The sequence below is a fragment of the Diadema setosum genome, chromosome 2 (genome assembly GCF_964275005.1).
Source record: "Diadema setosum chromosome 2, eeDiaSeto1, whole genome shotgun sequence".
NCBI classification, from domain to species: Eukaryota; Metazoa; Echinodermata; class Echinoidea; order Diadematoida; family Diadematidae; genus Diadema; species Diadema setosum.
In genome coordinates this window covers 41,519,516-41,533,382 of record NC_092686.1, presented here as the reverse complement: position 1 = coordinate 41,533,382, position 13,867 = coordinate 41,519,516, and the positions used below count along the sequence as shown (strand labels likewise).

Genomic DNA, 13,867 nt, shown 5'->3' with positions numbered 1-13,867 from the left:
CAAACAGAATCAAAATTGGCTCATAAATGACAGAGAAGTAGCAAATTGAAGATTTTGATCACACACGGACGCACACACGGATGGACGGACACACGGACGGACACACGGACGGACGGACACACGGACGCACACACGTACGGAGCCCGTTTCATAGTCCCCTGCTCGAACTCGTTCGGCGGGGACAAAAAGGGGAACCAAAATCCCCCTTGGAACTTCATATGCTCAGACTCCTTCATGATTTTTAAAGACTTGAAAAATTGCTGAATTTTTCACTTCCTAAAAACGAGTATGCTTGCCATTTGCTAACCATCTACAGAAGCCAACAACTCATGCAGCTTTTCATCTCACCGATTCTTCTCACATCCCTGACAACAAAGCAAACATTTAATCCCTTAAATAACTGCACGGCATTGGAGAAGCTACACGTACAACCTACACAGACCTTGCTTTACTCGCATGGTGGACATCCCTGCCTTGGCGCTCCAGCTCGGCTTTCTTGGCAACGATCACTTTCTTCAGCGTGACGGCATCCTTGTAGATCTGGGAGCCCGGCTCGTTGAACAACTTGGCATTCTTCACCATCAAGGAGAGGTCTTTGTCGAGGTCTGCCAGGCGGTCATACTTCTTGTTCTGATTATCAGGTCACAAGCAAGAAAGGAGGCATTTGAAAGGAAACCATGCCATTACACATCAAGGTTTTGACACTTTATGCACTGCTGCCAGTCTGTAGTCAACCGCAGTCCTTTGCTGGCATAGCTTACTTCTCTTCAGGATTTCATAGAGACAGCCTAATCAAACACAGCTCCGGAAACTTCACGATGTTCCATAAACCATTTACACGTAATTATCTTACCATACATGGACCAACCTTCAAACAAAACAACTTCTGTTCTCCTCTAGTTGCCACAAGCTGGCACTTACATTTGCCAAAATTATTGATAATGAGATATATCTAATGGACTATACATTCTTCAGCTTCATTTTTTATATACATTTCGTAACAGGTCATGATGAAACACAATAAGAAAACTCATTGTAACTTTTGCAAAAGCCACATTAACACAAAACCTGTTATCCAACTGCAATGTCTTGTTCAGTTCAAAAGAGGAGAGCAACTACTGGGATGTAACACTAGAGAGGGTAATGGCTCAAATGGACTGTGTTATTTTCTGTTCAATTCCAGTCATCCGCCTCATTCTCACCTTTATCTTGACAGCGATGTCACACAGATCGATTGGATGATCGATGATCTCATAGTAGGCAGGGAATTCATGTTGCCGCGGCAGCTTGCGGAACATGAGACTGACAATGCGTCCGGTGACATCGCGGTGACCCATGACGGCGCTGAAGAGGATTTCCAAGGGGTCAGAGGGGTCGTCCACAATGTAGCCACTTTCCTCCACTGGACCCTGAGGGGCGGCGTTCACTTCGCTCCCTACCGCACTGTCAGCTATAACTCCTCCACTCATGCCTGCACCCTCCTGTAAATAGAGAAACAGCAATCAATATGTATATATCCAAGAGTAGCGTTGCAAATTACACGTTTCCTTGGCACTGCCTCGCCTCTACAGTAGTGTTTTATATTCACAAAGGACTTGTATCTTTGTATTATAATCTCAACATTTGCTGTGAAGAAAGCTTGAGCTGAATCCACTCACAAGCTCAAAAAGCAGTAATAGGGCGACTTAGTTTTGCAGTGGGCAAACTACATGATACTACAAACAATGTCAGCTCAAACACTGAACGCATATTGGTCAACACACAGTGCAGATGGTATAACAGGTTGGAAAGACCGCAAAGAACTGTCTATAAACTACATACCACAAACTTTGCTGGAAAAAAAAAAGAAAAAAAAAAGATCTGAACAAAATTTGATCACTGTGGAAACATTAATTGCATATGAACATGGTGCAGCTGTTGGAAGTATTTCAACTTTCAAATAAACTCTTTCTCTTCTCTACATCAGATTTCTCATCAGCAGTATGAAATACTGCGTTAAATCTGTCAATGACATGTACTAAAAATAATGGCTGAAGAGGCGACAGAAAGCTTGGTTGTAAAGTGTACAACTCTCTCTGGCTGACGTGATTGGTGATTTGAGTGACGGCTAAAACTAGTGACGAAAGCTACATTGAATGCCAAACAGTCCAACATCAACACATTAAAACACAGCGTCACAGCTAAATACAGTCAACCTTGCTTATTAAAGTCGACCTTACATAAGTTGAATAATCGTCTAAGTCGAAGGTCTTTTCAAGTCCTCTTCTCTTTATATTCTATTGATTATAATCCCTCATAAGTCGAATTTTCTGTAAGTCAAAGCTATTTCTTCAGTCCAAATAGACTTGACTTAGGAAGGTTGACTGTATTCATTTTGTATTCATACATACGTCTGAAATCAAATCTTTTAGCTAGACAATAAATAGAGAAGGAATATGTCTAGCAGTGAGTTTTCTCTTTGATATTCAGCTCGCACTAATATTTTTGGGGTTCTTTGCTTTCTTTCGGTACATAAAAAGGCAGCCATATGGAACAACAATAACAAAAAACAGTATATTTAACACATACAACAAGGCAACACAAAAATATCTTAATATATTGATATACAAGAAAATCATTTTGAAGAATAGCAATAAACTGCATGTAATAAATGTGTGTTCAACAGTTGAATACTGTACACTGTATACGCCGAATATTTCACGACATATTTTTCTTTGTGAAATTTCGTGAGTCAGGTGCTATTCACGAATTTAAAGACACGCTAAAATATAAATTGACTCTGATCCCGATATTAACATGATGTGCTTGTGTGTATACATCTCTGTTCAGTACTTAACTCCACGATCACAAATTTAACCATTCACAAAATCGTCGGGAAGTCCTGATTCACGAAAATTTAGACTCGCTAAATATATGGCGTATACAGTAAACTGTGATATAAAAGGGCTTCTTACATATTGGCAAAACTTTTATTTTCATAATTCATTGCAAAATTGTTACTTTTTCACTTTTTCTTTGCAAATTCAATAAGCTAGGACTTTACAGTAGGTTGTGGTTAATCTTGAAGTATTCCCCAATATAATATTACATGAAAATTCAGTTAGTATTTCCTGCAGGGAGTAAAGTTTCCATTTCAACCAAAATTACCAAAGCGACAACACATTAGTTTTCAAAGCAGTACAAGACAAACATATTATTTTCAAAAAAGCAATGAAACACTGTTTTCATGCTATGAATTCAGATTCTCAGAATTACAAGAACCTTGGAGTGATAATGCAAGAAATAAAATGCCAGCACTGAATTAAGATTATTAAAACAGGCGCGGTGGAGCACCCCAAATATCTCGCAGAAATCCATCGGCAGCCGAGCCTCATTTGCATAAAGTAAACAACATGTACTCGCGTAGTTGAGAAAAAGTAAACAACTTCTCAAGCTAATAACAATTTCAGGAAACCTATTTTCGGATTAAAATTGAGTTAGTTTGAATTTGAAAACATGTCCGAATATGCACATATAACATATTAAAGGATTTGACAATGATAAAATGTGAAATTTTAGCGAAAACCTGGCGAGCAAAATTACCAAAAATATGCCTCGAAAATCATCCTAAAATTCACGAAGTGTGATTGCGGAACAAAAGCGCCATTCAAACAAAGTACACCGAAATTTATTTATCTGCTTGCATTTTAAATTTCATACCATAATATTCCCGGCCATGGTTGTGTCGGAAAAAAACAGAAGGTGATGTCAAAAATGACACGAACGCAAAGCGTACAGGTCGGTCCCATGTATAATTAATCGCGTCACTGTGGCGTTGCATGTCACAGCACACACAACGCATTGCTGCATGCAGCGTGCGCGGCAGCAGCTCAGCAATCACCGCCGTGCGACACTCAGCAAAATTGACTGCGTCACATGCAAACCAACAATGAGCACGAAATCCTGAATCTCACGTACCACGCATGCCCAATATTACGGGAAAAGAAATGACGTCATTTTCAATTGTTTCGCCGACTACAATTTTCTATTCCAAACCCTGTAGAAACAAGTTGATTTCTCAAAAAGTACAGGTGGTACAAAGCGAAAACTTTCACCATATGGATTGAGGCCTGATGAACTTATGTTGCCAGTTTCGGACACATTGGAGCCCGGCCATAGTCCAGTCGGAAAAAAACAGAGAGCATGTTTTGCGAGAGGTGATTTTCAAAACGCTTTAATATCTCAAGTTCTAGTGCAGCAAATTTCATAATTTTTTCATCAAAAGGAAGGTTTTTAAAAACTTAGATAGTGTGGGAAGTTTGAGTTTACTAGCGGCACAAGGAGAAGGTAAAGATTTGACTTTTTCATGCACACAGTTTCGGGCAGCCGTGGATGCCCGTTGGAAATTCAAATAGAACGGGGCGATAATGAGATGCAAATTGGGGTGCTCCACCGCGCCTGAAAAGAAGCATGTTGCACTGTGACTAAATGGACTAAGATACAAACTGCATTGCCTATATCTTCGTATCATTGGCCATATTCATGAGAAATGTCTGCAATAGTCTTGTTTCTGAGAACAAATGGAGCATTTTGTTTTGTTTTCTACTAGGTCACTGCGACCACAATATCTTCTTAATGAATATTTCCTCATGTGTATGCAGCACTCACATTTGCCTGTCTTTAAAGTGAATTATGACTTGAACTATCCACAAGAATGTGACATTATTGCTACATCACAAATAGTGTCATTTTCTTTGTTACTGCCCTGAATAAAAAAAAATAATAATAATAATGATCCTCAGCTCACTTCTTGCCCACACATCCTCAATGATGAATTATCAGTAGTGACACTAAGCATATAAAACTGTATATGTATCGCGGAATGCATAAAAACCTTTACATTACAGCATGTTGGGGAAGATGCATTCTCATAAGAGCACATGGGAATATGATTACAGCATAGATATTACAATAGGTTTAGGATCCAAGTGAGTGAGTATTCGAAGGCAAGTGTTTTGATGACTGACCATGGAAGGGGAAAGGGAGAAGAAATCTGCTTTATGCCACTGAGTATTGCATATCAAATCAAAATTATTTCAAACCGTGCTTCTCGACCTTTTTTTTTTTTTCTTTCTTTTTTTTCAACCAGAGGCAAAACTATTCGTTTACAATGTCTTTTGTGTTAGTGTTTGCTTTTGGTTAATTACAGTCGTTTAAGAAGCGGACCCTAAAGAAACTCTTTTACTAATGCAAATGTTATTTATATAGCGGCTACATATGGTTGTTGTATTAACCCTAAAAAGACTGGGCTATTTTGGTAGCTCGAAAGACTGGGGGGGGGGGGCCTAAAGGGCCCCCCCTTAAGATCTCGGCCATGGATCGCGCGATTGCCGCGGAAATTTGCACAATGGTAGTGTGCGATGTAATCTACAAGATTGTATATTTAAATTTTACAAAATAGTCTTCTTTTATTTTATTTTGATTAATTATGCTAATTTATGCAAGAAATCAGACTCTTTGATCTAAATCAGTGAATAAAGCTCCAAAAGTGCTCATTTTTGGTCTAATTATTCTTTGTGGCATTCTTAGCAAATGTACTTGAAAAAAAAATTCGGTATCAAAATCAATTTCTTATTTATTTTATTGTTTTATGAATTTCTTATGTATTTCTTTGTTTTTACGACCTTTTGTTTTTGTTTTTTTTTAAACAAAATTTGTGGCAGACACTTTTTGAAGCATAATACTCCTAAAACAAATTAATTTTAGCCATTGAGAGTAAAAATAAGCATATTTATATGAACCATGTGAAAAAACTCAATTTGCATTGACTTTGTACACAAAATCACATTTTTGAGCCATTTTCGGCCTCACGTGCATGTACAAAAAGTTATGTAACTTCAGAATGGTACCCCCGGGCGTCACAAATTTGGTGTCAAAATGTGCGGGAAACTCGAAAGAAAAAAGTCATAGAGCATCGCGGCGAGAGCATTGCGCGTTGCAGAGTTATCGCGCGAAATGTCGAGGGGGGGGCCTTTTAGGCCCCCCCCCCCCCAGTCTTTTTAGGGTTAAATGGAGCAATAGTGCATTGACTTTTTCATAGTGATATGAATGATGGACCGACAACAGGTGGGGCTGAAGTAAAAATGCCTAATAATGGATGGTTTTTCATTTTCTTTCACCTTCTCTATTTATCCCAAAATAACTGCATTAATCATTTGCCCATACAGCAGTGAGGAAAGGATCCACAACATTTAATAGGTAAAATGCCATTGTACTTCATGTGCATCCAGAGAGTAGAAATAATTGCTGGTTAGCGAGAATGTGGATTTCTTGCACCCTCAATTCAAATGATTCATTTAACCTGAACTAGTCGATGAAAAACAAATACATGCATTGCGTGACATGACATGAAATTTGACATTCAAATCAAATGAAAAAAAAAAAGAATAGAACAATGACGCTTATATAAGGGAGCAGCTCATTCTGCACCATCCTCAATTACATGCAGGGACACAGGTACCTTTATGGGAGACACAACGCATAACACACAAATGGAACTTCCTCACATTTCACAGAACACTCCTTTCATATAAATAAGTGCCCTCCATTTGTATTGCATGAGAACATAGCATGAGAGGAAAGATGTAGGTTACACATGTTTGTTCACTTGCTTTTTTTTTTTGAAAGCGAATATCGGTAGCATTAGTGATATACCCAACCTCTTCAAACATAAAGTATGCTCATGAGATTTTGTCAATGCTCTGCCCCCTGAAATACATATTTGACAAAAAAAAAAAAAAAAAAAAATCTGTATGTAAGTTTCATCTGATTGCCTTTGCTTGCTTCCTTTTTTATTTTATTTTTTTTTACAAGACACAGCACAATGTACAAACATGGGTGACAACTTTAAATACAAAAATACAAAAAATAAACAAATTAATGTGACTGATGTAATACCTGACCGGCAAACCTAGACTCATACCCAGCCACTTGGAAGGCTGGGATATGAGGCTGAGAGTACTCCCGTTTCTTTATGAGGATTATGGGTGCTTTCGGGGGCTCCACTGGTTTGTACGAGGTGTGGGGCCCCACACTGGCACTCAGCTGCTGGAGCTGAAAAAATGGTACAGGTGGTGGGTGACCCAGCAGAATTAGCAGTAAATGTGGCGTGGAGAGATGTGGAAGAGAAATCATTCATTCATATTGTCATCGGGTGACGGATGCACGTTGCCATCTTTCGCTTCAACCTCACAAAGAATTAAAGTATGGCAGTACTTTGATAGTGGATGTAATTTGGAGTCATAGAATGCCTTCTTTGCATTTATTACAGTGCATAAATGGCTTTTAGTCTGGTCTCTACCAAAGATTGACCATCAAGTGCACCTTAAGTTCATCTCCAAGTTCTACTACACAAATTTGACCAGATTTAGATTGGCTTTAAGGAATTCCTTTTAAAAATCTAGAGAAGAAAAAGAATATTGTTTCTCTTGACTCATCAGTTTTAAGATGTTTTATTTCAATTACAAAAAAAAAAAAATCAAGACATTTCATGGCATGCAAACCTTTCATAGCTAAGCTACAATAAACACTGTTAGGTGAACAAATCACATTGGAATTTCACTCTTTAGATTAGTATTTAACGAGCAAAACAGAAGTTAATAGGAGCATCCCAAGGCACTGTTACTTATTGAACTTTAATATGATTTCAAGAGGGAGCCAAGAATTGGTATTGGCAGCATCACAGACATATTTGTACTTTACCTTACTGTGTGACTTCTTGACGGTATAAATATGCTGGCCACAAAATGAAAGACAAACACTGACAAATGATGTGATGTTCAAAGGTTCCTATCCTATCCTATTCTACCAAATTTTACTGAAAGATGACATTTGGTGTAAGGATGGCACAGATCAACGTTGAGGTCAAACTACCTGCTAAGTATAATTCATGATAAACAGAGGCATTTTTTACAATTCATGATAAACAGAGGCATTTTTTCTTTAATTTCCTTTTTCATTTCAATTCATTTTTTTCATTTCCTTTCATTTTAACTGAATACCTTTCACATTCTCTCATTAACTACACAAATTGGTACAAAATAAGATTTTGAGGGTTTGGATTTATGTTGGGGAATTTAGTGATATAATGACCCAAGGAGTCACCATTTCAAGCTGTAAATCAATGGATTTCTGCTTGATACATTTATTATGTTTAGCATATTAGTGGTTCTACTATAAACTTGGGGTATACACATACTATTAGCTCATAAAATCGTCCTGACCAGGAAAGAAGAGCACACATATTTCTATCACAAACTTTACAAGTTTACAACATTACAACACAGACTGTCTCTCTTTAATATAAATGTCACCCTTCTCGAGTAAAATGCAAAAGTGAACAGCAGCAAATTTGGAGTTGCACCTTTTACGAAGTGAACAACCACTAACAAGCTGGCATCTCTTTCTCACCTGTGGTTCTTCAACAGCCGGCGGAGGGTGCCTGCGGGCCTCCGCTTCCTCCAGTAGTTCTCGTCGTGACTGGAGGAAGACTGTCCAGAGCTCATTGGCATCCCGGTATTCCTGTGAGTTTTTCTGTGGGTAAGAACATGATCACTCATCAAATCAAATGGTCTTCACATCACGAACACACTTTCTTTATGTCATCCTTTTCTTAATTGTTAGGCAACTCTTCAGCAACAACAAAAAAAGGTTCTATCACTTTTCACTATTAAAAGCTACACCAATTAATGACTACTTCTCTAACAGCATACAATTTATATATAAAGCCATGTATAATGAGGGTGAAATGAGAGTGGCATCAGTCAATATTTTTGGTATTCTGAGTGCATCACTTTTGCTGCCATGAAGTGTGTTTCGAGATGCATTTTAGCTCAAATTGAGGTCTACTATAAATGCAACTCTATCCTGTATTTTTGCAGTACTGCACCATGGCTGAATCTCTGCAAAGTAATAACCTGCCTTTGTCCTAATCCATTCCATCAAAATTGCATTAGATATGAATCTTCCTTGAACTTTTTGGTGCATCACAGACAGAGGCTCAAAATTATGTCTGATCTAGGCCACCTTGATCTCACCTTGTAGTACGCCTGTGCATTATTCACCATCAGCTCCACATCGCTAACCATGTCATCCACTGTATCGTACTCCTCCGTCTTGATCCGCTGCTGGATCTTCAGCATGTCGATGGGGTTGGACACCACCTCATAGTACTCTGGGGCAGACCTTTGGATGGCAGAGAGTGGGGTGATACAAATCATTCCATTTAGGGGCAGCAGGATTCTATTGGCAACTAGAAATGTCGCTACAGCGACTGGTTATACCCCCGCCAAACAACATTTCATAAGCTTTGGTCAAAACAACATTTCATAAGCTTTGGTCAAAAAACTGAGGAAGTAGTTAAATCCGCAAGATCTTTCCTTGATCTTCTGCCATTAATATGCCGTTACCATGGCAACGTACTTTCGGGTACTGTCGAAAAATGCGTCTTGCACATCTACAACCAAAGGCACACATCTGTACCAAGTTTCATGGAAATTGGGCAAAAACTGAGGAAGTACATAATGTAGTTTGCAACACAAAATTTTCCATCATTTTGGCTCATAATATGAGAGCTGTTACCATGGCAACATACTTTTTGTCACTGTCAAGAAATGTGTCATGCTGACCTATATCCTAAGACAAACATTCAATATGAATTCCATGAGAATTGGAAGAACACTGATGAAGCAGTTTTGCCATGAAGCATTTTGCCCTATATTTTACCAATAACATGCCGTTACCATGGCAACGCACTTTTTGCCACTGCGGAAATATGTGTCTTGCACATTAACATATTCAGATGAACATCTGTACCTAATTTCATAAAAACTGATCAAAAACTGTGGGAGGAGTTCGCGACGCAAGATTTGTACCCATTTTTGCCCATAATATGCCGTTACCATGGCAACATACTTTCGGGTACTGTCAAAAAATACGTCTTGCACATCTACAACCCAAGGCACAAATCTGTTCCAACTTTTATGGGAATCGGTTGAAAAGTGAGGAAGTAGTTCGCGACGCAAGATTTGCAACGGACCGACCGCCCGACCGTCCGCTGATTCCTGACCCCCTTCAAACTTCGTTTGGCGGGGGTATAATAATCAAAGGGGGAGGGGCAGTGGAGTTCTTACACAAATAACAGTTAAGAGTAGCTTTAAATGATGACTCATCTCCCACAAGACTTATTCAATTTATATTCCCATACCAATTTTCAGTAAAACTTTTGATCGACAGCTGCTAAAAAAAAAACCCCACACACTCAGTAACCAAACTCTTATGTACGAAGGACTGGATTATGCCATGAAGAGATATATAGATGAGAGGAAATTTGAGTAACAGATTCATTTAACAGTGTCATACCAACAGGCAGCCTGATTGAAAGCTGGCTTTCAGGACTGTATGCTTGTGTGGGGCATCGTGTATATAAGGTTTTACAGAAATCATGAGGATCTGTAAGCAAACTACTCTGTATACCAGACTCTTTCCCTCCTATTCTTGCACTGTATGCATGTTTCACAGTTGCACACTTTGTGCCTTTTTGTGATTGTTTTTCATCACAATGAAAATTTGTATTCTCAATAAAACAAAATAAATGAAATGTCCTATAGGTCTACCCGGTATAAAGATACCTTGTACACGAACAGAGGCATTGCATTCATAGCTAGTTTGTGATGTTAGGCATTTCAAAATATGTCTGAACCTCCTGCAAAGTCCACACCATGGTCCAGTTGGCTTTTAAAACAAAAAATAGTAAACAAACTATCAGATTATGCGAGGTTTCATCAAAGTTGGACCTTACGCAAGAAAATTACAGAATTTCAAAGATTCAGGTTTTTTTCACAAACCACCAATATCAGTGAAAACATGGAGGCCATTTCAAATGTCAGCACAAACCTCCCACTGATCTAAATCTAAATGCATGGATATTCACTAAAGTTCCTATTTGATATGCAATAAATGTTTTTTGTTATGTTCTTATCATTATATAACTATGCATCTCTTCTAATTTTTGCGTTGTTATCATTCATCAGTGAAAATGTGTAAAACTTTAAAATTCCATAACTTTCTTATTCTAGGTGAGATTTCTAATTACACATAAATTTCTACCTTGACCCTTTCTGTGTCACAGACTTTACAACACTATTGCATTTTCTGTACTTATCGGCACTCCAAGTACACAAAATGTTTATGTCCATCTGATTTCACTTAAGGTATTAAAAGTCAACTTGAACATGATGTGGGTCAGTACTTATAATTCCCTAGATCCATCTACTGAGCTAATAATGAAACTTCACTTGCCTCCTCTTTGGTACTCGAATGAGAGGTTCACAAACTAGTCGTCCTTCTTCATTTTTGTGACTTCGGATAATTTCATAAAGCTCCTGTATGACTTCACCCTGTAAGGGAACAATCAAATACCACACATTAACACTGTATGCTCATGCTGCTCCCATACTTTGGAACGCTGTTCCGTGTTATATAAAAGAAGCTCCCACAATGTTAAAGTTTAAAACTGCTCTCAAGACATTTCTGTTCAAAAAGTATTATGAATGAGTTTGGTTTTGCATTTATGGTACATACATTGTACACTACATTTCCTCATTCTACTTTCATCCCTCTCCCTTAAAGCGCATAGAGACGCCACGGTAGTGATATGAGCTATATAAGAACTGTGTTATCTTTAGCATGAATATCATTATATTGTATACATTCAGAATGAATTTGTTCATAACGAGCACTGATAAATGCACTCCACAAATACACCTCATTATAATTTAAAAAGAAGAGAAAAATAATTCTAAAAATTTCATTTTTTTTTTCTCTCTATGGCTTTTAAAACAAGCAAACAATTTGAATTATTCTACATATACCCTTATGTCAAAACAGGGAATGACAGACACAACAAAACACTAGCCCGATGTTCATCATTTTTACAAATTGATTCAGAGCAAAGTTGCTCACAGTTAACACTGACAAATGTGTTCAACAAATAAGCACTGTACTATTGAAAATTCACCAAACCGTACCTCAAGTCTTCTCTCTGGCCTTCAACATAAGTAGACAAGAAAAGTAGATACTTCATACACTTCATATGAGCATGTAATACAGAATGACACAAAAGTCAATATGATAACAATTACCACAATCATTGATGAAAACAGACCTCAAGGAAAGACAAACAAACTGTATTGATAATTCTATTCATTGCATTTTCAGACCACAATGATTTCATAGCACCAGCTATCAAATGTTCTTTTCGTCTTGAAGAAATTATGATATTATATTATGGGTCAATTCAAATTGCAGTATGGTGATCTTCTTTGAATTCTGTTTTGATTGATCTACTTTCATTCCCATCTTAGGTTTATTGGTTTATTGTGCGATACATACATACAACTGTGGTCAAACCCTTCTAGTAGTACAATGTGACACAAATGAGCAAGCAAACAAACAAAAACCCGAGACACTGGTGGAACACGTACAACATCCTGGACATTTACAGATCTCTTTCTCCTCTTAATGGTCAGGGTTGTTGGCGACGTGTGAGGTTCATCATCATCTCTTGCCTCTGAGGTTGTAGATCTGCGACGCTTGGACATCTTTGACCTACACCCTCTTGTACAATTGATGGCTGGAATCTGAAACAGAAAAAAAAGGACTTTGCTATTTTTATTACCCATCATCCCTGAAGTTAAAATCTATCCACCAATTTCATTGCAACCAGACTTTCATTTAACCCGTTGAGGATGAGTCCCGAGTATACTCGGGCAGGTGTCTATGGGAAATGCATGTTGTAGCAAAATCAAACCGTCCTCAACGGGTTAAGAGTTGTATGAAACAATTTTGAAGAGATCCAATCTATATTCTGTGCAATGGGACATACACATTATTTATATTGTCTAGATGTCATCTTTTCTCTTAGTTTGCCACAAATATTGCCAATAGAATAGCAATAGGTAACATGTTTAATTCAAACTTGAGAACCAATCTAAAGGCAAAGAAGGGCCAAACCAAGCTCCAGCTAGAAATGTCCTGGCCTATTTTGAGTCCAGGTTCTAACTATTAGTACCCTGACCAATTTTTAGCACAATCCCTGACTTTCGGAGTCCATCGTTGCATAATTCTAGATACCAGATTTGAACGATGCAAGTTGTGCGCAAATGTGTGACCAAATTCTGTGTGCGTCACATACAGTTCTGTGGCATGCGCTGCTTGAGTGTACCACAGCACGGTCGACAGCGTGACCTTTGAAAGTGCAGCGCCAATCACGCTCGCGCTACTTACTGGTTATTCAAATATGGCCGTGAGAAGAAGTCTGATTTACCGTGCGCACACGCTGCATTAAATTTAAATCTTCGTTTTCGGTAACTTGTGAATTGTGTAGAGCTCTTGTCTTTGGTCTATGTCAATATCGATAACACCATTATGAATTTAATTTTAATGACGATTGTCCTTCACAAGTCTAAGGTGACAAACATGATGTCGTCAACATTATTGTCATGAATCCAAAACTGCAAAATCAACGCAATCGACGTGCACCGCACATGCATTGCTTTGTCAGTGTTTGTGTTTAGGATCCCAATTGGAGCAGTCCTGTCGCTGTACACAAGTGTTGCAACAGGGCTGCAGCTGTGTACAGTTAGCCTGCAGTATGCCATGGCCCACGCCGAAACAATAAACAACAAATAAAATAGCGTAAATTATTGTCTACCGTTTCTAAAGTAGTACATGCATGTAGTTTATTGGAGACACAAAATATAATTCATGGGACTAGGCCTATGTAAACCTGCCACAACTAAACAATGCACAAAACGAAACGCAAACAAGC

General features: G+C 38.2%; 1 protein-coding gene across 1 annotated transcript in view; it reads right to left on the bottom strand.

Annotated features, from left to right (window-relative positions):
• The window catches only part of LOC140246302 (protein polybromo-1-like), a 67,609-nt gene that overhangs the window by 53,569 nt on the left and 173 nt on the right, over positions 1-13,867 (bottom strand). The window contains exons 2-8 of the mRNA XM_072325768.1: positions 12,522-12,677; positions 11,338-11,435; positions 9,075-9,222; positions 8,449-8,571; positions 6,937-7,092; positions 1,203-1,481; positions 443-630 (exon numbers count right to left, since the gene is read on the bottom strand). Of these exons, the coding sequence (XP_072181869.1) occupies positions 443-630; positions 1,203-1,481; positions 6,937-7,092; positions 8,449-8,571; positions 9,075-9,222; positions 11,338-11,435; positions 12,522-12,638 (1,109 nt within the window). The 5' untranslated portion in view covers positions 12,639-12,677. The remainder of the gene's footprint in view (positions 1-442; positions 631-1,202; positions 1,482-6,936; positions 7,093-8,448; positions 8,572-9,074; positions 9,223-11,337; positions 11,436-12,521; positions 12,678-13,867) is intronic.